Raw genomic sequence first — 21,604 nt, forward strand, 5'->3', positions numbered from 1 at the left:
AAAGTGGAGTATTTCCTGTTAATATGATTTGATTTACTATATGGTGTGTGTAGAAATCCTGTATTTTAATTTGTATTCTGAGTAAGTTAAACATGCAAAGTATTAAAGTACCTTTGAGGTGGAAATTTTGACAACTGTATGTATATGTATTAAGATTATGGTGCTTAGAGAACTGGGCCTAAGCTATTATTTCATTGGTTTGTGAGATTCAGTAATATAAGTTTGATTACAAATTTCAATTACTAATAGCTTATGCATCTTGAAACTCAAAATTGTTTCATACCTTGATACTTCAGGAATTCATCTATATGAACTGTAGAGTATTCAAGACTCCTGCAGATGAAAGAAGCCAGTTTGACAAGAGACTGTCTCATTTATAAAGTGAAATTTAAAGAATTAATGCCATAGGAGTGTCACTGTCGTAATTTCTTCACACCGAGAAACACCCTAATGTTTCAGTTGTGATTTCTGTCTAGATCCTGAGCAATCTGGGAGATTTCCAGTTTCTCTTCATTGATTTGGCAATCATTTTGGTGGTTGTCTTCACGAGTAAGTATTGTGTTGAATTATCACTGCTGGCTTTTATAAAGCAGTTTTTGCTTGGTCACGTTTTCTTTAATAGCTAATTACATGCTGTTTGGAGCAAGCACTGTGACATACAGCTAAGATGTTACAGCTACTAGAGTGCATGTATTAAAAAAGCCAAACCACTGTGTACTGAATTAGATTTGTCTGAAGTTTGTGAAATGTCCTCCTATGAAAAGCAGGTTGTGAAAAGAAGTTCTTAACAGTACAGGAAGTTATAAATATCCACTGACATGGGGAAACTGGTTTTGGAATCAAACCAAGAATTTTCCCAATATCATCTTCACAAATGTTTGGATTTCTTGCATTTTTAGTTAAACTTCTGTCCACAAGATGTTATACTTGAAAACTATTGTCTAGTGAAATATTTGATTCCACATATGAACCTACCACTCAGTTTACTGTCTAACAGTAGAATTTTCAAGTTTATTAGAAACTGCTTCTTTGAAGCAGCAGCAGACCAAAGCTGAGGAGACGAGCTGTAAGTCCTTGTGCCAGACACAGGGAATTTGGCCAGACACTCCTAATTCCTTAAGTCTCATGGCCTCTATTATTGTTCCCTGCTGTCCTGTGCTGCTGGGATCACCAGCCAGTAGAAGGCACTGTGACATTATTTTAGCGTGGTATATAATCTTTTCAAGGTGGTTTCATACTTGCAGTTCTCGATTCATTTTTAAAGTGATGTCATGAGCAAGCCATTCTAATTCCACAGAATGGGAACAGGATAATTCTTGCAAACCATAATGATGTAATGTGTAATTTGTTTTTCTTTCTCTTTGCAGTGAGTCTGAACCCTGCTTGGAAGGAGCTTGTTGCGCAAAGGCCCCCATCAGGGCTTATCTCAGGTCCACTTCTGTGTTCCGTTTTGTCTCAGATCATCATCAGCTTTTCTTTCCAAATCTTCGGGTTTTTGTGGGTTAAACAACAATCCTGGTATGAGCCTTGGACCCCGGACTCTGAGTAAGTGTTTCAGTGGCTCCTTGCAGGATGCAGTGATGAGTGGCAAGCTGGAGGCAATAATTGCTCTCTTCTTTATTGACCCCCTTTGGGGACGTTGTAAATAAAGCTTCTGCGTGGCAGCTCGTTAGCTGGATTTTTTTGTGAAAAGCATGCTAATACGTAAGAGTTACCAATGGCTGAAATGCAGAACTAGGTCGAAGCCAGACTGTGTGGTCTTGAAGACTCCTCAACCTTGGTACAGTTGAGAGAGAAATTTTAAATTAACTATTCAGACTCTTCTATACTATAAAGTTTTGTTTTCTGTTAGAGTTCCAGTAAATCAAATTCATAGTTGTGAAAATGAAGAGGTGTTTTAGATTGCAATATTTTCTTACCTGTCTGTATGTACAGTGATAGTTTCTAAACAGTTCATGTAGTTAACTGACAAGCTGGAAGCATAAAAGAACTCAAAGCTCGGAATTCACAGAAATTGCTGCCTTCCTGCCACAGTTTTGAGTTATTTCTTACTACTTGCAGTAGGTTTTCAAGCATGAACTTTCTTTACTGCTGTATCAATTTGTTCTGTCATTACTTTTGTTAATAAGTAGGCCTTGTTTTCGTCTTCTCCTTAACTCACTGTTAAATGTCTTTTTTTATGTTGTAGTGCATGTAATGTATTGGATGCCACAAACACCAGCTCTGCAGGTGGTGGGAATGAGACTCTTCATGATGAACATAACATTAAAAATTATGAAAACACAACTTTGTTTTTTATATCCAGTTTTCAGTACCTCATAGTGGCAATTGTCTTTTCTAAAGGAAAGCCCTTTAGACAACCATGCTACAAAAATTGTAAGTCCTTTCTTACTGTACACAGTTCTATAGTAAAACTCCAAGTGACTGCACACTTGTTTATTCATGGCTCACAATTCTGTTGTGCACTTCAGCAGTAATAGTGTTGCTGGGAGAACATAGCACAATTATTCTCTGATAATCAGAGGTAGAAATGGGAAAGTATTAAACTGTATGGAGAAATTAGTGTTAATGGTTGCTTTGTTTGGAGAAGTATATGTGTGTATACATTTTAGCTCCACAAGTGAGCCAGTGAGAAATTGAGTCTGGCCTTCTGTCTCTTCATGGATATCAGTGCAACTTGTGTTGCCAAAATCCGTGATACATGGGACAACTATCTAAAACTGATTGTGAGATGGTCTGATTAAAATACCTTTTCTTCTTTTACAGTTCTGTTTGTTATATCTGTGATAGTTCTTTACGTCTTCATATTTTTCATCATGTTGCATCCTGTTGAATCTATTGACACATTTCTTGAGGTAAGATTCAGCAGATGTGCAGGTGTCTGTACTTCCTAGGGTAACTGATTGGCTGCCTTTTGGGCAAGCTTGGGCCCTTTAGAGCATTAAGGTCACAGCCCTGTTGGGGGGAAGGGAGAATTTGTAACTCAGAGCCTGTCTTGAATGTGTGTTCACTTCATATGTGAGTCGCTAACCTCTGGCAACTTCTTCTCACAGCTCGTGTGTGTGCCATATGAGTGGCGCCTAAGAATTCTGATCATTGTTATTCTCAATGCAATTGTATCTGTGCTGATGGAGGTAAGAAAATCAAATGGAAAAAATGCTCGTCTGTTAAATGTATTTTTTCAGGATATGTGTTTATCTTTTGTTTAGAAGGCCTCTCTTCACAGCATGCCAGTGTAAGTGGCCACTGTTAAGCTTGTATTCCTAAAAATGTCCTTGTAGGCTAGATGTAAGGTGTCAAGGATTTCTGTGTTAAAGGAATAACTTTTAAAACTTTTTTTAATTAAAAAGTGGAAAAAATTGAAAGATGCATACATTATTTCAACTGTTATATATGACAATACTCTCAGCATTTATTTGCTGTGTTAATTCAGTTCAGAACAACATTACATAGGAAAGAACTATATAAAATCCTTGGGAGAGCCCATCTTCATTCAGATGTATCATACACATAGCTTATTGTTCAGAATAATGCAGGTCTGTATAACTTGTTCGTCTAATCTGATGCAAGTCCAGAAGTACAGATGTTCATGCAGATCTGCTTTTTCCAGCCCTGAGCTTGTTCAGAGTCATTCACTCTGGATTTTGACCTCTTCTGCTATGATTCCAGGGTTAGTGTGGGCAGAAACAGGCCCTTCCTTTCATCCAGGTACCCCTGTGTTGTTACCAAGAATCAAAGCCTGACAGATGCATTTTCCAGAAGCAGTCTGGATCCAAAGTCAGTGATTTATTCCTGTGGTTAGTTGTTCTCCCTGTTAAACTGATGACATTTTTCCAACCTGAATACATTTAAGTTTTGGTTGCAGCCATTAGTCACTTTTTTTTCCCACAAGTTGAAAAAGCTTTTCAACATTATCTAACCCTTGCACACTACAATTACCTGCTTTTACTGAATAACATTTTCTGCAGCTTCTAGTCAGTATTTCCATTAATGTATTAGGGATTGCTGTGAAGGTAACCAACATAATGTTTTCTTGGATCATACCATTTGGCCTTTGAAGATTATTATGCTGTTAATATTCTTTCCAGTTGACTAGGTTTTTTTCCCTTTTATTTGTGACTTAGTAAAAATAAAAACAATTTTTTTATACTTTGATCAAAATTATCAAGGCTTTGTGTTCACAATATTGTTCCAAATAGAATTTGCAATATATTCTATTATGTTGCTGCCTAGTGGAAGATGTTTTTCAGTGCTTTTACATGATAGGGAATAATTTGCTTTTTCCAAAACATAGCAGTAGATGCAAATTTCTTTGGCTTTTGCCTTGTTAACAAGTTTATCCTCTCCTAAAGATCCTGTGCCTTTCTTACCTTGTCTTATATTTACTCTAATGCTGCTTGTGATGTTTTCTTTTATGCCCTTTAATTATTTTGTTCTTTTGTACTACTAAACTCTTCATAGTTTTATGTTTTTGCCTCCTTTTTGTTGAAAGTTAATTTTTTGTATATTGATATCTTTACTACTGACACAAAATAGTTATGCTGAAGCTGTAAAGTTGTGGCTTTTTTGTCTTCCAATAAATTTAAAGCAAACCTGAATAGAAATATTTTTCCTGTTTACTTTTTCTAGTCAGTTTTGACATTTTTATTACCATCTCTGGGAATTCAGCTTTTTTTAAGCACTAAGAGTATTCCCTGGAATTGAGCTTTTTGTTGATACATGGAGTGTAAACAGGTGGTGGTTACAATTTTCAGTCCAGTGATAGATGTTACTGAGTGAAATAAATTTACCTTCTGCTGAAAAATTGCTTTGTTCTGCCAGTGATCTTTTTAACTTTTATACAACCTGGTAATGTTTCTGTTCGGGAAGTGTAAGAGATCTGGTAGAAAGTCTGTACAGTGTGTCAGTCCAGGTACCAGCACGTGCCTCTCGAGGACAGATGGTTCTCCTCTGGTTTAAATGTTCATAAGGTTCCACTCCTGGGCCTGTTGGCTGCCTCATCAATCTGTAAACTTCTGAATTCCTACTAAATATAGCCTAAGCAATATAATTAGTGTAGAGCATTTGCTTTCACTCAGTATTTCAAATCCCACTCCACTCTTTTTCCTGTGCACGTCTACATTAGCATCTTTGAACACTTCACTCACTTACCTGTCATTACCAAAACTGGTAGGGTGATTTGTCACATTCCTTTTAAGCAGGCTTTTCTTATTTATCTTGTTGTCCATACTTTAGTAGTGGAGCAGAAGTACCTATAGAGTTTAGTTTTCTTGATATTAATTGTTTGGGATGTTCTGCTTTGGCTTGAAACCTTTTTCTTCCACTTTCACTGCTAGTTGAATGCTTTGCTTAGACAGAGGTAAGTTGTCTTGCTGTACAGCACATCCAACAGAAGCATTGGCTAGTGATCTCAAATCCGGAACCTTGTTTTATGATACACACTTCACCTTCCGTAACTTCAACCTGCTTTTGTCCCTCCATTTGAACTCTATTTGTCCAACCCCAGCAGCATGACCCAAGGCTCCCTGAAGCTTTTTGGTGCAGTGCTGACTCATTGGGCCCAGTGTGTTGTGTGGAAATCACAGGCTATTTCATTCATAGAATACCCGGTTGGAAGGAACCGCAGGGATCGTTCAATTCCAGTGCAGCTCATCGCCTTTCTGCCCTTATGTGCCTGGCTGGATTTGCTGCTCCCTACACTTTTCACTACAGCGTTACTGGGTACCACAGGGCATGTTCTGAGTATCTAGGAAAAGATGCTGGTGGCATCTCCTTATTTCTTTTAACAAGGTACTCTGTATGTGTGTCACCTAGAGTTTGTGCTGCTGAGACTAATCCCTCAGTAATTACCACTTTAAATGTCTCGTAATTATGAGATACATGAGGGATTGGATATCTTCTTTTGTCACACTTGCCAGTTTGATGCTTTTGTGTCACACTACTTACCCATATGTAGTTTCTTCATTGCTTCCACAACAGGAATAGTTTCTTACTGTGTCCCAGACGTATTTTCTGAAATGCTGGGTAAAACTGTTGCTCCTTCCATGCAGGTGCCAGACTAGGTTCACCAAACATGCATATTCTTCCCACCAGATGATAGAATATATTGCACAACAAAGGCAGATCCCAGCAGATGTTCCTCCTTAGCCTTGATGTCTGGTATAGCCGTACTTAAACCAGACTGGCTTCAAAAATGAACATCTAACAGGTTGAAGATTTGTTGGCAAATGGTTTATAAAAGCAATATAACATTTGGATATATAATAAAATCATAAGCATTAGAAAATCTTTTATAAAAGTCTGGCTAATCAGCTCCCATTTCTCAATGGCAGGCGTCGGTCAGTTGTTCAAAATGGAATCTGACCGAAGATCAGAGTTGTAGGCTTAAGGCCACAGAAGATGCAGGTTCACACCTGTGTTGCCGGATTTGTTCAAGGTTCTCGAGTCCGCCCACACAGCTGTACGAAAATAACCAGATGTACTGAACATACTGTGCAACTTCTGCCCTCTTTTCCAAAATCTGGAACAACTCCTACAGAATTCCTTCAGGCTTCCTGCTGGTGGCTCAGCTTTGCCACCCCACTGGAGGTTTTCTGGGAATGTCACTGGTTGAAAACAGCCTACGAACAAAGCATAGCTCCAGCATGAAGTACACTGTCGTGTTAAAGATGGTTTGAGGAGAAACTGCTGTAAGCACTCATGTCTGTGGTGCTTCACAGGTTTTTTAGAGTATTGAAACACATTTAAAATGTGTGTTTATGATTTTTACCTATATCTCTGGATGCAGTTTTGGTCATTGTTGCTATTGATTTAAAGTACATGTTCATATTCTTAAATCTCATGTGAGCATTTTAAGAATGAAAATGTTTATCACTTAAGTACTGAAAAGTAATGTAAACTCTCCTTTTTACCTGGCACTGAATTAGTTATGCCTAACACAGTATTTCAGGTTTTATTTGTAATGTGCACACTAATGATCATTAGTTTCTTTAATTCTTCCCGCTCACTACAATGTCTCACAGAATGTCCTCCTTGATATGATCCTTTGGAAGGTTGTGTTCAATCGAGACAAACAAGGAGAATATCGCCTCACCATACCCCAGCCGCCTCAGGTTGGAGACGAGTCTTTTGCTGTCATCATTTGAGTGCATGCAGATGAATTCAGTTTTGTCATTTTATGTTGTCTTATCTCAATCTTAGGACTGTTTAAATTAGATTTCTGTAACTAAAACCAGAAGCCTTTCCTTTTAATATTCTAGATTTTTTTTCCTTGTTGACTCTTAAAGAATTTAACTCTGTATACAAGAACTGCCAAGCAAACCCAGAGAATTGCTTTTAAGACTTTTCTCGCTTCATCTTCAGTTTGCACATTAGCAAATTTTGTTTGTGATGTCAGGAGTTAGCATGCTAGGACTGGAAACATCTTGATTTGCTTGGAAGCAGAATTGCTGGCTCTAATCCAGTTCTTTATGAAATTATTTTGGTTTAGAGTTTTAGATCATTGTCTGAGAGCAGTAATTAACATGTACAAATGAAATGAAACAAAATGGCAAATGAAAGTACGTTATTACTGCTTCAGATGGTTTAGGAGATGGAAGGATTTGGCTTCTGCTGTTCGGGTGACCATGAATCTTGGTCTGGTCTGCCCCTCTGTCATTAATATGTGAAGGAAATCTATGCAAATTCCATAAAGACTTTTTCTTTAAGCCTGTCAGCTTATGACTTGTAGCTGGTCGTACATTTGTTCCTGCTAGAGTTACAATGGTTTATTTCTCAGCACTAAATTTTATTAAACATATTCACTTCAGATTTAGGCTTGTCCTTCTGAGGCTGTTCGAGAACAAATTGCTTTGTGTTCACTGAAGAATGGAAGTTCTGCTTAAGGCTTATGTTTGGTTCAGTTCACCAACTGATAGAAATTCAGAGCGTGAAGGAAACCATAGAATTGATCTACATTAAAATGTCAGCCCTGCAGACTGTGGGTGCTTTTTGGCACACAAGAGGGATTGGTTCTGTCTTGAGAAAGAGGAATGGTGTTTCTCTTATCCACCTCGTTAAGTTGCATGCATTTGGGACTGGGAAGGGAAAAACAGGAAGGAAGACTTAAGCTCAATAATTTGTGTTTGTTTTAATAACTATTAATGTGTGTAGGACTTAGGTTTCACAGTATCAGCAAGTTAAATTCAGCCACTTTCGGCTGGTTGGCCGCCTTCAGTTAAACGAGTCATTGCTTAAAAACATAATTGAGACTCTGTGAATTTAACTGCTTTTTCTAGACCAGGCTTTTATTTTTCAATAGTAACATCGTTTAATGATGCCTGTTATATCTGTGTTTATTGAAGCTATTATAAAATATGCAATCAAGCTGTTGGTGACCTTAGATGTTACAACAATGCAGAATACTCATTTTTTCTTAATGTTTTTAAAATATTATGCTACCATAGTATAGAAGAGATGGTATAACAGATGACTTTCTGTACTATACTTTGTAGGTCCAATGTGACAAGGCAATAATAAATTAGAAACTAAAATAATAGTTTTTCTTCTAGAGATTTGCTGTGTTGTTAGTTATATTAATTTGTTCTCATGGTAATCCAGTTTTCAAATCTCTTCACTTCTGCAGGAGTCTGTGGTTCGCTGTGGAGCCTGTTTCCTTTCTTCCCTGTTTGGTTGTAGAGAGAGGACACCAAAAGCCAAGTATATGCATCTAGCTCAGGAACTGCTGGTTGATCCAGAATGGCCACCAAAACCCAGAACAACAACAGAAGCGAAAGTACCATCCCAAGAAAATGGTTCATATCAAATCATCACTGTAACGTAGCAGTGGATCTTGGTGGCATGTGTCTTTAGTAGTGTTCAGAAGAATGTAATTGTAAGGCTTCATTTGAAATTACGGTGTACTAAATGTCAAATTTGAATGCAGATGTTTCCAACTGTGTTGTCTCTCAGAATACAAAGTTCAGAGCCAGACATCTTATGGCTATACATTTTTAAAATGTAGGTTACCTTGGGCAGAACAAAAATGATTGCATTTCCTTCTACCTTCTTTCAAATTTCATTGTTCCTAAGTGAGATGTATTTGAAGGTTTAAACTGCAGGGCGGTTAAAACAGGTTCACTTGCTTTGCCTGGAGTATCTTAATCATTGTTCTAACCTGCTTACCTGAGCACGTGTTCATGTAAACCCTATGATGTGACGCTTTCATGGTCGTTCTGGAGGCACATGTTAACCTCGTCATGCCTTTTTTTTGATATTCACTGTCAAAAAGCTTTGTGCCTCAGAATGGTTCTAAAGTTTTGGTGTGTGTACCTCTGAAGTTTGTCCCTGCTAGTAAGGAGTGTTTCCAGGTGTCATGTTTGGGTTTCAAGTTTAATTCTTTAGTCTGCCACAGCAGGAATTAGGAATGCCGTAGAAGCAATATGCTCTGTCCTTTAGAAGAAAGCACATTGCTTTCAAGTGGGTTCTTTGTTTCTTTTCTAGCTAAACCCCAAGGAAGGGCTTAGGTGGCCTCCAGAGGAGGAGGCACTTGGCTACGCTCAAGTTTTTGGAGAAGGAAGGCTAGAGAATCTCAACACTTTCTTCTGACTCATGTTTTATTACATTTAGCTATGCATTTCTCCACAGACCTTGCTTTTTCCAGCAGAAGGGTTGGATTATCCCTTTGTGCACCAGGTTTTTTTGTAAATCTTAAGATAATTTTCCTGTATACCTTGAAGCAGTGAGGCCAGAGTTACTGCTGCAAGGGAAATGGGGGTGGGAGGGAGGAATATTTTCAAATGCCCACGCTTGGGATTTGTGCATGTTAAGAACATATGCATTTCAAAGATTCTGCCAGTATCCTAAGCACTATATGTAGCTGTATGAAACAAAATTAAGATTAAATAGATGAGCTAAAATCTGTCTTGCTGCAGAACTATAAGGCTTATGTGGATTTTGTTTATTGAAGAAGAAAAAAAAAAAAAGCTTGCATCACCAATAATGCTGCTTAAGCACTTGGGGTAGTGATACATCATTTTGCCATTAGGCGGTGGCAAAACACAAGACCACTAGAAAAATAAGTCTGCAAAGATGTAGAGGCAGGCATCGTCTTCATGTTCAAAGCTTAACCCACAAAACAAATGTATCTCCAAACCATCTTCAACTTGGTAGACTTTCAGAAAAGTCTTCTTTGTTGTCTTTGGGAAGATGATAAAATATCACCTCTTGATCAGTCTGTTTTGACCAGGTGCAGCTGACTGGTTCAGAGTCCTCACGGCTTTGGGAGGGGATCTGGAGAAGTCACGATTCTGTAGAGATCCTTTAGAGAAGGAAGACGAGTCCTTTAGAGTAGTCATGGAAGGAGGGCCCCAAACTTTCTGGTTAGCTGGGGTCATTTTGAAGTGTGTGTATTCTGATGATGGAATTTGAGGTTTTGTGTTTGTGGGTTGGTTTGTTTTTTTTTTTTTTGTTTGTTTGGTTGGTTTTTTTCAATTTTTATTTTTTTAAATTCCTGTGGAGACAATTTCATTCCAGCATTGTTTTAATATGTGGAGTTTTTCAGGTCAGGCCGAGTTCCCTTGTGCTGTCCTGTGAGGCAGAACGACAGTGGCCCCCACTGCTCAGGTTGTGGTTTCTGCAGCGCTGAACACACTGTGCCAACAGGGAATTTAAAAGTGGTGCTAAATGGTTTGGAAGACTTTTTCCTAGAACTTGGGTGTTTAAGTTATTAGTACTTGGTCCTCAGAAACAATATGCATATATTGTACTATCCTCCAGTCCAGCTGTCAGCTCTTTTCCTGATTTTGTTGTTGTTTGGTTTTGAGGAGTGGAGCAGGAGGAAGGGGGAAGTGGTTTTCTTAGCACTCATTCAACAGAGCAGTGTAAAAGTCTTATTATCGTAGCTTCTTATGGTCATAAACATCGAACAACATTGGTAGCTTTTCAGGGGTCTGCAGTTGTGGACTTGGATAAATCAATTAATCATGAACTTAAATCCGTTGGCTAATTTCTGGCGATGTTGATTTTACAAGATTTTTGTACCGTGGAATAATTGATGAAGAATAATTCTTAGCTGCGTAAGTAACATTCAAATTTAAAGAAAAATAATATTTTAGTTGAAAATTGTTGTGAAGCTATGCATCTTGGACCTGGGAGCTGTGACTTATCCTTAAACTCAAAAGCTTTTGCTTTCCATTTCATTGACCATTTTTGGCTTGGTTGTTCCATCAGAAATGAAAGGAAATATTTGTGTCTTTCCCTTTTACATGCTTTTGCTTAATACTTTCTCTAAACTGATAATTTCTCTCTTGGGTTTCTGAAGCTGCTCTTGCAGTCTTACTCTGGTTAATTAGACTTATCTAGAAAGTGAGGAGGAAACAGCTTATTAAGGTGGGCTTGTCTTTGGAGAACATCTTAAGGAACTCTTACTAAAACTGAAATTGCCAAGTGTCTCCACTTGATTGAGTGACTAATGGGTCAGGAGCCCATTAAACTGGGATATTTTGCGAGTGGAAGCTGGTTTCCTCAAGGTATGTGTTCAGAGTTGGTAAATGTTCTTGAGGTTGCATGCTTGAGCTCTGACCTATTTGCCTCTGGTGCTTGGTCAAGAATAATAAATCAGCCTTTCTGAGAATCCTTCTTGTTGTTGTAAGTTCAGCCACAAAATGAGCTTTTGCATCTTCTGTGATTATTGGAATTTATGCCTTCCTGCCCAAGAGCCGAGCTGGGCCATCTATAATTTTTCTCTTTTTGAGCAGTTTAGTTTTTCTGGTTTTCAGAAATGCAGCAAACTAGATCTGCACTAGCGTATTCAGTTTCTGCTTTGAAGAAACATGCAATTCAGTTCGTAGAGAAAAGAATCTCTTTAATGTTCGTCTTGGAAGTCTAAATTCAGGTGAGCAGACCAATTTAGTGAGCTCCACTAGATACCTGGTAGATGTTTTCTTCCTGCTGTATATTTTGGCCTTACATCGAGGAGTTTGATTTATTATTAAATTATTTGTGTATGCAGACTTTAATCTGTACCTATTTTACTTTGATGTATTAGGATTTGTAAATATTACTGATTTTAAAATATTATTTATGCACATACTTAAAGGACTGGTCTACCCAGAAAAGCAATTGCTAGATAATAAATGTTACTTTTTAGAAATAAATTGCAAGATCAGTAAATTGTATATCCCTCAGGGTTATTTTTAAAGTTGTTTTTTCCCTCTTCCCTTCAGACTCAATTAGCAGTAACTCTAGTTTCATGTACTATAGGACTAAATCTACTGTAAAAAGAAAATGCTGCGAATAATGCTTGAGTAGAAGCGGCTAAAACACCCCCAGAACTAACTGTCCATGTTCATCGTAACTTTAAATTGGAAACTCTTACTGCTGCACTTTTAAAAGTTGTTGGATTTTTAATTCTATTTATTTCTTTCTTTCTTCATGAAGGTTGTGCTGAACAGTCATCCCAAATTGGGTAAATAATCCTGTACTGTATATGTGTATACAGTATAATACTAAGCAGATGTGGAGTCCTTTTTATGCTGCAAATTTTTAACGCTTATGTTGGTCATCACCAAATGAGAGAGCTGAAGTTCTGTAGGATTTCTCCCATGAAATTCTGAATTGTAAACTTAGGTTTTTGTATGTCTAAGGACAAGCTGTGGGGTTTTGACAATTTTTAGAGTCTTGAATATGTTGATTTTATACAGTAAAGCTTCAGGTTTTTAAAGCTATTTTCAACAAACTGCAGCTTGTTTGATAATTATGTGAACCAGAAACTACTCAGTTTATCATTAATTTATCAAGCCTAACACTGATTAAAAGGTTCATTACAGTGCTCTCTAGAAGCTCAGCTTCCTTTTATTTTTAGATCTGAAATTATACCATGTCTTTGTATTTAAAATGTGTACTGCTGCTCTAGAATGGTACCCTGTTGTCAAGAGGCATACATGAATAACTGTACAATAGAATTGTAAATAGACTTGTAAATCATTTTTGTGACTGAAGCTCTTTGAAAATAAAATGAGCAGATATTTTAACTCTTCTCATCAGTTTCATGAAATTACTTGTATTTGTACAATTAGATCCAAAGTGTGCCGCGTGTGTCTGGTGAGGGCGGGTGGAGCAGGATCGGTGCTGTGCGGCTCTGCTGCAGTGGGATGATACTGACCGTGCTTGTGCCTCCTGCCTTTGAGACACTTTAAAGCCAGACCTTGTGCATGTGATAGCAGCTCGTTTCACCTTCCGTTATCCAGCCGTTCCTTCTGTTCTTTGACACATGGGGGGCATTATATTGGAAAGTCTCTTGGGCAAAGGTTTCTGGCTGTGAGCTGTTGCCGTTGGCACAGTCTCCTCAGACAATCACACAGAAATGAAGACATCTTCTCCATCCTGCAGCTCACCTTCTGCTTAAGCATTCATTGGCAGAGCACATTATTTTAAACTTAAAGACAAGATACTTGAAATACCTAGTTACTTAATTACAAAAACTTAATCTTTCCATTCCAAGCTCATATTTTGATAACTTAAAGCTTTTCTCCCTTCAGAATCTTCCAGGCTTTAGGTTTTGTTGGCTTGGGAGTCCAGAAGACTTGGAAGAAAAACAGAAGCCAAATGGGTCAACCCTGGATTGCTTATCCGAAGTGTTAAGTAAAAAGACTCTTCATTCCTTGCTCAGATTGCTTTGACTCCAGTCCTGCAAGAAAGTAGAAGTGGGAGCAGCCTTGTGAAGGTACATAGCAATCACTTGGTTCTTTAAAGTAGATGGGTCCACTCCTTTAAAACCTAATACACCTGTGTAGCAGACTGAAACTGTCTATAGCACGTTTGAAATTTCTGACCGTAATTCATGTTGAAATGTAGATTTCTGACTTAACCCAGATTTGCATCGGCTTGCTCGAAGCACATACTCCAATATCACTGTCGAACAAGCTACAAGTGTGTTTTGTGCTGTTGCATGTGTGCCTTCAAGCTTTCTCCTGTTCTGTGAGTGTTCTCAAATTCTGCATTTGGAGTTGCCTGCAATCCATGGAAGCAGGTTGCTTACGCAGCTAAATGTAGGCAAAATCTGCTCTGAAGCTTAAAGTGTTCTTTGGCCTTTCACAGTAGTTACGCAAATACGGGTGAAAGTGTTATCTAGAGGATGCGCTTTGCTGGTTTACTTCCCATTTAAAGTGCAGAATCATGGTGAAGCCTGATTGCCTGCAATGCTTCTAGTAAGTTCCTCTAAAAAGCAGATAAACTTTTAAGGTACAGTCCAAAATTCCTTTTTCATGCTCATAGGAGTTTAGAAACCTGCAAGAAAGTAAAAAAGTTAAGCACCATAGTTAAGCACGACCCCCACTCTGCCTGTGGGCTGAGGCGCTTGGTGCTGGCATCCTGGGCTCAGGGGCAGGATGGTGTTTGAGTTTATTGAGGTGGTGGTGTCACTAGTGTGAGAGAAGGCCAGTTTTCGGGTGGGGGGGTTACTAGTAGGGTGAGGTTCTCTGAAAGATTCTTGTTTGACATGGAAAAGTCATTTGGAAGGGTGAAATCTCATGGCCTTATTTTGGTGACTTACAGTCTCATTCGAAGAGTTGTAGGAAGGCCAGTGAGGGTTTGCTTTGCAGCATCACGTTGCTGGTAGCTGACACCACCAGATACTGTGTCCTTCCATTCCCAAGAAAGGGATGCAGATTTTAACAGTCTGCAGTACGCTGAACCCAACCAAGAAAAGTACTCCCTTTTGCCTGTTTTTGATGCAGCAGCTGGTTCTGATCCATGGTGGTGTGTTCTTGTCAGCAGTTCAGGCATGTGAGAAGCTCTGCTGTCCCACCTGACTTCTTGTCCCCATGTCAGTTTGTGGGGTTGGTGTGGGAGAGCTTCATCCTCGGCCCCGGAAAGGGTGTGTTGGGATGGACCTATCCTGGCTTGGGGGTGCTGGCTGTTCCAGTTGTGTCTGCAGAACTGGTCCCAGCTGCTGCTGCTCCTGCTGCTCAGCCGGGTGCTCGACTTCCAGGTTTCTGGTACCTTTGGACTTGGTGATTTCACTCAGAAAGTATTTCTAAACTGTGGATTTCTGTTTGACTTGCTCTTTTAAATATTATCATTATAGCTACAAAGATTGCTTTCCTGTTCCTCTTTTTGTTTGGAAATCTGTACAGCTTTCCAACTTCTTGGTATGTTTCATGCGGATCTACCTGTATTGGTACAGTTTGGCACTTCTTTCCTCTCATTTCATCGTGTTTTTAATACCACTGATAACTTAATATTGTGTTAAGCTGTTAAAATGAGACCGGTCAGTTATCAGAGGCTCACTGCTGTCCTGTGCTACTTGAGCTCTTGTGTGTTATTTCAGGCTATGTCAAAAATAGCCTGTTGCTTCTTGTGTGTTCTTGGGCTGTTCCAAGAAGTGATCTCTTGCAAATGCTGAGAGATGATCTAACAGAACTGTGTGCTGTTCTGCTTTTGGCCACTTAAAATACAGGACACCCTTTTAACCTCCATTATCTATTTTTGCAGGCTGATCTTTATTTTTAAACCTCTAGGTAACCTACAATTAACAAATATTGTGGGTGCAGGACCTTTTGATTTTTTTTTTTTTTTCAAGAATTTCTGCATGTAACTTAACATAGTGCTTTTCTGTTCAAATAAATACATGCCTTATGACTACTTAGAGTTTCATCATGATTTTCGTTATGCTTTTATTATACTTGACTAGTGCAAATATAAACAAGGAATACTTGATTTACGAAAGTGCTTTATCTGTCCTTCTCAGTGTAAGGTGAGCACTTCAGAAATATTTGCAGTCAACAGTAACAGAGATTTTGAATTTTGCTTTCAAGCCAAGAGAGATTTCACGCACATTTTTGCAGGCTTTATGATATATTCACACAACTTTGGCTGCTAAATTGTCAACTACCTGTGATCAAATCCTGATTCTCTCTTATCTCTTGTAACAGCTAATGTTTCTGGCACGTCGACAAGGATGTTGGTGTTTCATTTGTCAGTGATGATCGAGCTTTTCTTCCAGTTGGATGCATCTGTTTGTCCTGAAAAGTGTGACTGCTCTTCGAAAAATGCAATTCATTGCTCTGGTCCCCACATAAAAGACCTGGAGTTGTTAAATCTGCCTTGCAACATGACGACGATTCACATAACGGACACTAATGTGACGTACTTGCGGGATGTTTTTTCTAGGATGGTGGAACTGCAGCATCTCATCTTGTCTTCAAACAACATTTCTCTGATTTCACCAATGGCTTTTAAAGGCTTGAGAAGGCTAAAAGCCCTCAAACTGCTGGATAATAAGCTGGTTGAACTTCCCCCAGAAGTGTTTGATGACATGGTACAGCTTCAGCAATTGATCATTGAAAGTAACAGGTTGAAATCCATCGAAGAAAATCTGTTTGACAAACTGGTTAGTTTGGAGGAGCTTTTCTTGAACAAAAACCAACTCACAGCACTTCCTACTGGTGTCCTGAAGAAACTTGCCAAACTCAAAGTACTGAATTTGTCGAGAAATTGTTTGGCAGTGCTGCCTAGAAATATATTTAGTGCGTTAACCAGGCTTGAGAAGCTGATGCTGTATTTTAACAGGCTGTCTTCAGTAGAGTCTGGTTTGTTTGATAGCCTGAAGGAGCTGCTGGAACTCTTCCTGCATTCCAATAACATCCAGTCCATTGCTCCTGATGCATTTCATTGTCTTCAGAAACTGAGAATCCTGACGCTCTCCAGAAACAAGCTTGAGGTTTTGCCTCCTGGGCTTTTTCTGCACTTGCATGACCTGTCTAAATTGACCTTGTACAAGAACCCCCTCAAGTCTCTTCCAGAAGTATTGTTTGGAGAAATGAGGCATCTTGGTAGCCTGTGGCTGTATCACACAAAGCTCTCAACAATACCAGATCTTGTGTTCAGTAACTTGACAAATTTAGAACTTCTTGTGCTGAGTTTTAATCCAGAGCTTAGTGTTCTTCCTAAGAATGTATTCAGTGGTCTGAATGAACTGCGGGGCCTTTCTCTGCATACAAATAATATTTCCAGTCTGCCAGAGGGCATCTTCCAGAGCCTTCAGAAACTGCAGAACATTTCCCTGTTCGATTCCAGGCTTGAGGCTCTTCCTAGAAACCTCTTTCACAATCTCAAGCACCTTCAGAAAGTTTATCTCAATAGCACTAAGCTGCAGTCTCTTCCTGGAGAAATCTTTACTGCTTTACCTGAGCTGCAAGAAGTTTTCCTTGATGGCAACCCTTGGAAATGCGATTGCCAAATTCTTGGCTTCCAAGAGTGGCTCCAGAAGAGCAGGGAGATAGTTAGAAATGTGCCATCTCTGATGTGTGACAGCCCGCTGGCCCTGCAAAATGTTTCTCTTGTGGCTCTAACAGATGATCACCTGAAGTGCCTGGCGGCCACAGCCAATACAGACCAGGTGTTCAGCTCAACTTATTCCCCGGCTTCAGCTTCTCTTGTGACGGAGCACTTGACATCATCTCGGGAGACTGCTGTAACTGCAGTGTCCGACGTGGACACCAGCACACCCACATCAACGCCTCTTGCAGCTCCAGGTTTTACCTACTCACATGTTGATGTTGGACAGCCTTGGTTTCATGTCTCAGCGGTTCCGACCCGAGCTTCTCCCAGCGTTGTAATAGAGACTGACAGTGTCAGAGGAGCAGATACGACGACTCTTCCCTGGTGGGATGAGCTGCCAGCCCGCAGGAGTGCCAAGCCCTATTTTAATACCAGAGTTGCTTATTGTCAGCTATTCTTGTGCCTTCACACTTTGATTTTAGCGCTCCAGACTGTAACCATTGTGCTCAGTCTGTATGTGATGGGTAAAACCAGGCAGCTCTTGCACTCCCAAAATACTCTTACTCAGCCTGTGGTTCTGATAAAATTTTTGAGAAGATAGATGGTACCAGACGGTACCAATCCTCCAGAGAGAGGATTGGGAGCACTGTTTTGGATGTGTTTTGAGCATTTGGGCAGTTCACACTTGATTCAGATGTGGATTACAAATCTTCACAGCAAGAACCATAAAGACCTTGTTTTCACAGTGTCATGAAAATGTACTTTTATGTACCTTACAGGGTTTGCCAAAAGTAATCACTGTACATTGCTACAGCGCTCGGTGCGCGAATCCAGAGGGAGAGCTGAAAGAAAATCTGTGGTCACCTCTGTGTGTGGTACTGGTTTCCTGTTGCTGCCAGACACCCACCTGCCCTCAGAGGGACTTGGCATCTGCGTAGGAACATGGCTTCAACCATGCTTGAAAGGTTGGCCATGGTACTCAAAATACCATATGCCACCTGCAGTATTTTGTCTCCATGTTGAGAAAATAAACAGTGTTTTGAAGGGGAGATGCTGGAAAAGACCTTTTCAAAATAGAGGTGGGGGCAGAACGATACGGTGCAAATGTCTTAGTTTTTGCTTTTTGTCCTCAGCCCCTTCCCAGGACGTGGCAGGAGGAAGGGCTACCATTTAAAGCTAGCAGTGCTTTACTCTAGCTTAGCCAGAGGAAGATAAATAAAATGCTGGGCTTGGAAGTATAATCTTGAGGTATTTTGTTGTTTGTTTGTTTTTGGAATTTTGTAACATTTACTACAAATATATATTTTAAGTAAACACTTTCATCCTCAAACTTTGACCAGTGGTCTGAACTCACTGTGTGATGCCATGAGCGTTTAGACCAGCGTGCAGGCCGGTGCCTGGGGCTGGGGCTGCAGGGGAGGGGGCTGGTTTGGGAGCTGGTCTGGACTCAACTGGGCAAGAAGGGGACAATCTCTGCTGGGCTTGGCTGCCAGGCCATAGGCGTGCAGTGGTGTGGCAGGGACTCTGCCTGACCTGAGGGCCCTGAAGTGTCACCAGCTTTAGTGAAGTTGACCGGGGAACATACCCCTCTCCATCACATTGTCGTAGTCAGTAGCATATTCAGTCTTGGTACTTGTTACCTTTTCTTGTTCCATAGTATTATTCCCTGACTTCCAGCCCTTTCAAGTGTTGATATACAAAGACAAGAAGGCAATAGTCTGGACTTCCATCTTCATAGTGAAACATTTTTTAATATTTTGAATGATAGGACTCTCTTAGTCTGACAGCCACCCATCTACTTACAATGTGTTTTGGTAGCTCTTGGATTTCACTATTAGCTTTTATCTTAACTATGTGACTTAGCTTGTTCTTAAAAGCGCTGGTGTTGGGCTCAAAACCTAGAGCTGGATTGAAGTGCCTCTGGATGTGGTTCCCTGGCTCCTTGGGCAGACCCTGTGCTCTGGGAGTCCTTTCACAGTCTAACTGACTTTCTAACTATTGAGGTTTTTCCTGCATGGCCTTGAAATGGCACTTTACAAGCCTGAGCTGAAGAGAGCTTGTGTTTGCTGCAGGTTTGCGGCTCGTTCCCTGCTGTGTGCTCCTCTAGGCAGTGAGAATAAAATAAACTACAGACTGCTTTGTTTCAGGATGCTCTGCTGCTGGATGTGATTCCCCTTCTGGGCTGTGAAAAGAAGCAATGTGCTTCTATGGTGTTAAATAACCATTGTCTTGCTGGTGAGGTTTAACAAAATTTAGCCAGCTTGGTTAAGTAGTAGGTAGAGTTACCTCTGAAGAGGGAGAACTGCAAGTCACTACAGCTGGTGAAAAATGAACTCGGACTAGATAAACAGAAGCATCAGAATATTTGTTGCAATGCATTCAAGAGAAACACAAAGCCAACATGAGGCTTTCATGGTGGTGTTTCTGGGTGGTTACATGCTAGTGCTGAAAAGGAGGCAGTTGTTACAAATTTAGGTTCTTGGTTGGGCAACTGTAATGACCACTTGTTGTTGTTCCAGCTCCAGCGCCGTTGTACCAGTGCCACGCAAGCATCTGCTCGCAGCAGGCAGGAGATAAGTGTAATCTGGACTGGCAAGGGTGAGGCACTGAAGAAATGCACTCGTGGCTGCGGGCGCTTGGATGCACACTGTCTGATTTCTGAGAAAAAGCACCAATTTGGTCACCATATACGTGCATGAGACCCCGATGTCCGACTTCTGGACGAGAAGCGGGTTGGAGGCAGCTGCCGTCCCTCTGACCCCTCGGTTGGCCGCCCAGCTGTGCGGCGGGGCCAGCCGGGTCTGTGCTGCTGCTCTGGCTCTTGCTCAGCAGTTGCTGAGCTCTGGCACACGGGGGCTTTGGCAGCAGCCGCGTACAGTCAAGTGCTCAGAGGAGGATGAGTTGTCTTCACATGCTGTCATCATGAAGGCTGTCATCGGGCTTTCCCCGCTGGAGCCAGCCGGGGAAGTGAAGTCAGCAGACAACAAAAGGCTGGAGCAATGAGGGCCTGGGGTGTTTTACTAATTCTTCCTCTGAGGTGTCCTGTTTTGAGCTGCCTCTGATTCATTACTCATTGCCCAGCATTGCTCAGCCCTTCCTCCAAAACTCCCTGGCCTGGGAAATCTAAGAGTATGCTTATTTATATCCCATCTGTTTTGCCCAGAGAAGGGATGATATTCCAGGTCAGCATGACAGGGCTGTGGCAGGCAGGGAAGCAGCTTGGACTGCTCCTTGGAGCCCTGTCTCCAGGTAGCGTTGCTTTGTTGGTGTCTGGAGATGCCAGTGGCTTGCCATCGCTAGTGTATTGGCAAGGATTTTCCCAGTCCCTGCAGCCCCCACATTCACAAACTGCTGCCTGGCCTCTGCCACCAGGCTGGACCTGGGGACAGTGGACTGGAAGAGGTTGGGGATATCTAATCCCTGGTCCAGAGAATCCTGGCTGCTGGGAGAGGGGTGGATGCAAAGCACGTCCGCACTCAGCAGCTGAGGGGATCAGCCCTTGGCTGCTGCATGGGCCCGGAGTGCAGAGCCATGGTTGGCAGCCCTGTGTGTTAACCAGACCTCTGAGTCCCAGAAGCTGCCTTGGGGAGTGCTCGGAGTGCATCAGCGAGGCAGCCTGGCTGAGGGTCTTCTGTAACTCACTTGGTTCCCTCAAATGCTTGTTCCTGCAGCAGCTGCTCCTGCTCTCTCTGTGTTAGAGCAGTGGGACCCTCTGGCTGCTGTGCTGGGCCCTGGGAGCATGCAGCATGTTTCCAGCCTGATATCACCGCAGCTGCTGCTCTCCTTTGCTTGTTGGGACTTGAGTGCATGGAATCCCCTCCTAAGAGGCTGAAGAGCAGGGTGGCAAGGAGGGAATTTGCTGCTGTAGGTGCTGGCTGCTCTCTGCCTGCTTCCCAGCTGCTGCGGGACCCCTCAAAGCCACCAGCACCCGTGTGCCGTTCTTGTGCATCTGCCCTTTCCATGTCACCTCTGCCGCAGGAGGCCAGTAGCTGCTGAAGGGCCCTTGTTGCTGCTTGCAGAGGAAAGTGAGCTCAGGCGGCTGCCTGCTAAATGCAGCTCAGCCTCGCAGCCTGTAGCAGCAAGATCAGAGCCTGTACCTCGGATTCTGCCTCTCCCGGCGGCAAAGGGAAGGTGGGTGGTGGCAGATGTGCTTGGAGGAGATGCACAGCAGCATTCTGTGGTTCAAGAGCACGTGTGACTGCTGGCTGCAAGGCAGGAGCTCTGGGATCCTCTGCGTGACGTTACTGAGCATTGGCTATGTCTCCCCCAGGCCTCTGACCAGCACAACTTCCCTGGGGAAGCTGATTCAGCAGCCATGATATCAGAGCACAGTATTTCCTAGGAA

The 21,604-nt window shown here is 41.3% G+C and overlaps 2 protein-coding genes across 6 annotated transcripts in view; both read left to right on the forward strand.

Annotated features, from left to right (window-relative positions):
* The window catches only part of ATP13A3 (ATPase 13A3), a 62,863-nt gene extending 49,886 nt beyond the window's left edge, over positions 1 to 12,977 (forward strand). For 3 of the 5 annotated variants that reach the window (XM_065844102.2, XM_065844103.2, XM_065844101.2), the window contains 7 exons: positions 477 to 549; positions 1,368 to 1,545; positions 2,189 to 2,376; positions 2,767 to 2,855; positions 3,054 to 3,134; positions 7,023 to 7,112; positions 8,624 to 12,977. In XM_065844102.2, the coding sequence (XP_065700174.1) occupies positions 477 to 549; positions 1,368 to 1,545; positions 2,189 to 2,376; positions 2,767 to 2,855; positions 3,054 to 3,134; positions 7,023 to 7,112; positions 8,624 to 8,821 (897 nt within the window). In that variant the 3' untranslated portion in view covers positions 8,822 to 12,977. Of the gene's footprint in view, positions 1 to 476; positions 550 to 1,367; positions 1,546 to 2,188; positions 2,377 to 2,766; positions 2,856 to 3,053; positions 3,135 to 6,332; positions 7,113 to 8,623 lie in introns of those variants that run through there. The other 2 variants (XM_071812554.1, XM_071812552.1) reach the window with 2 other exon arrangements.
* Positions 12,978 to 13,060: 83 nt separating this feature from the next.
* GP5 (glycoprotein V platelet) lies at positions 13,061 to 18,502 on the forward strand. Its single transcript, XM_065844105.2, has 2 exons — positions 13,061 to 13,702; positions 15,912 to 18,502. The coding sequence occupies exon 2, from the start codon at positions 15,938 to 15,940 to the stop codon at positions 17,858 to 17,860; it is 1,923 nt and encodes a 640-aa protein (XP_065700177.1). The 5' UTR covers positions 13,061 to 13,702; positions 15,912 to 15,937; the 3' UTR covers positions 17,861 to 18,502.
* The last annotated feature ends 3,102 nt before the right edge of the window (positions 18,503 to 21,604 follow it).

The sequence above is a fragment of the Patagioenas fasciata genome, chromosome 9 (genome assembly GCF_037038585.1).
Source record: "Patagioenas fasciata isolate bPatFas1 chromosome 9, bPatFas1.hap1, whole genome shotgun sequence".
Lineage (NCBI taxonomy): Eukaryota > Metazoa > Chordata > Aves > Columbiformes > Columbidae > Patagioenas > Patagioenas fasciata.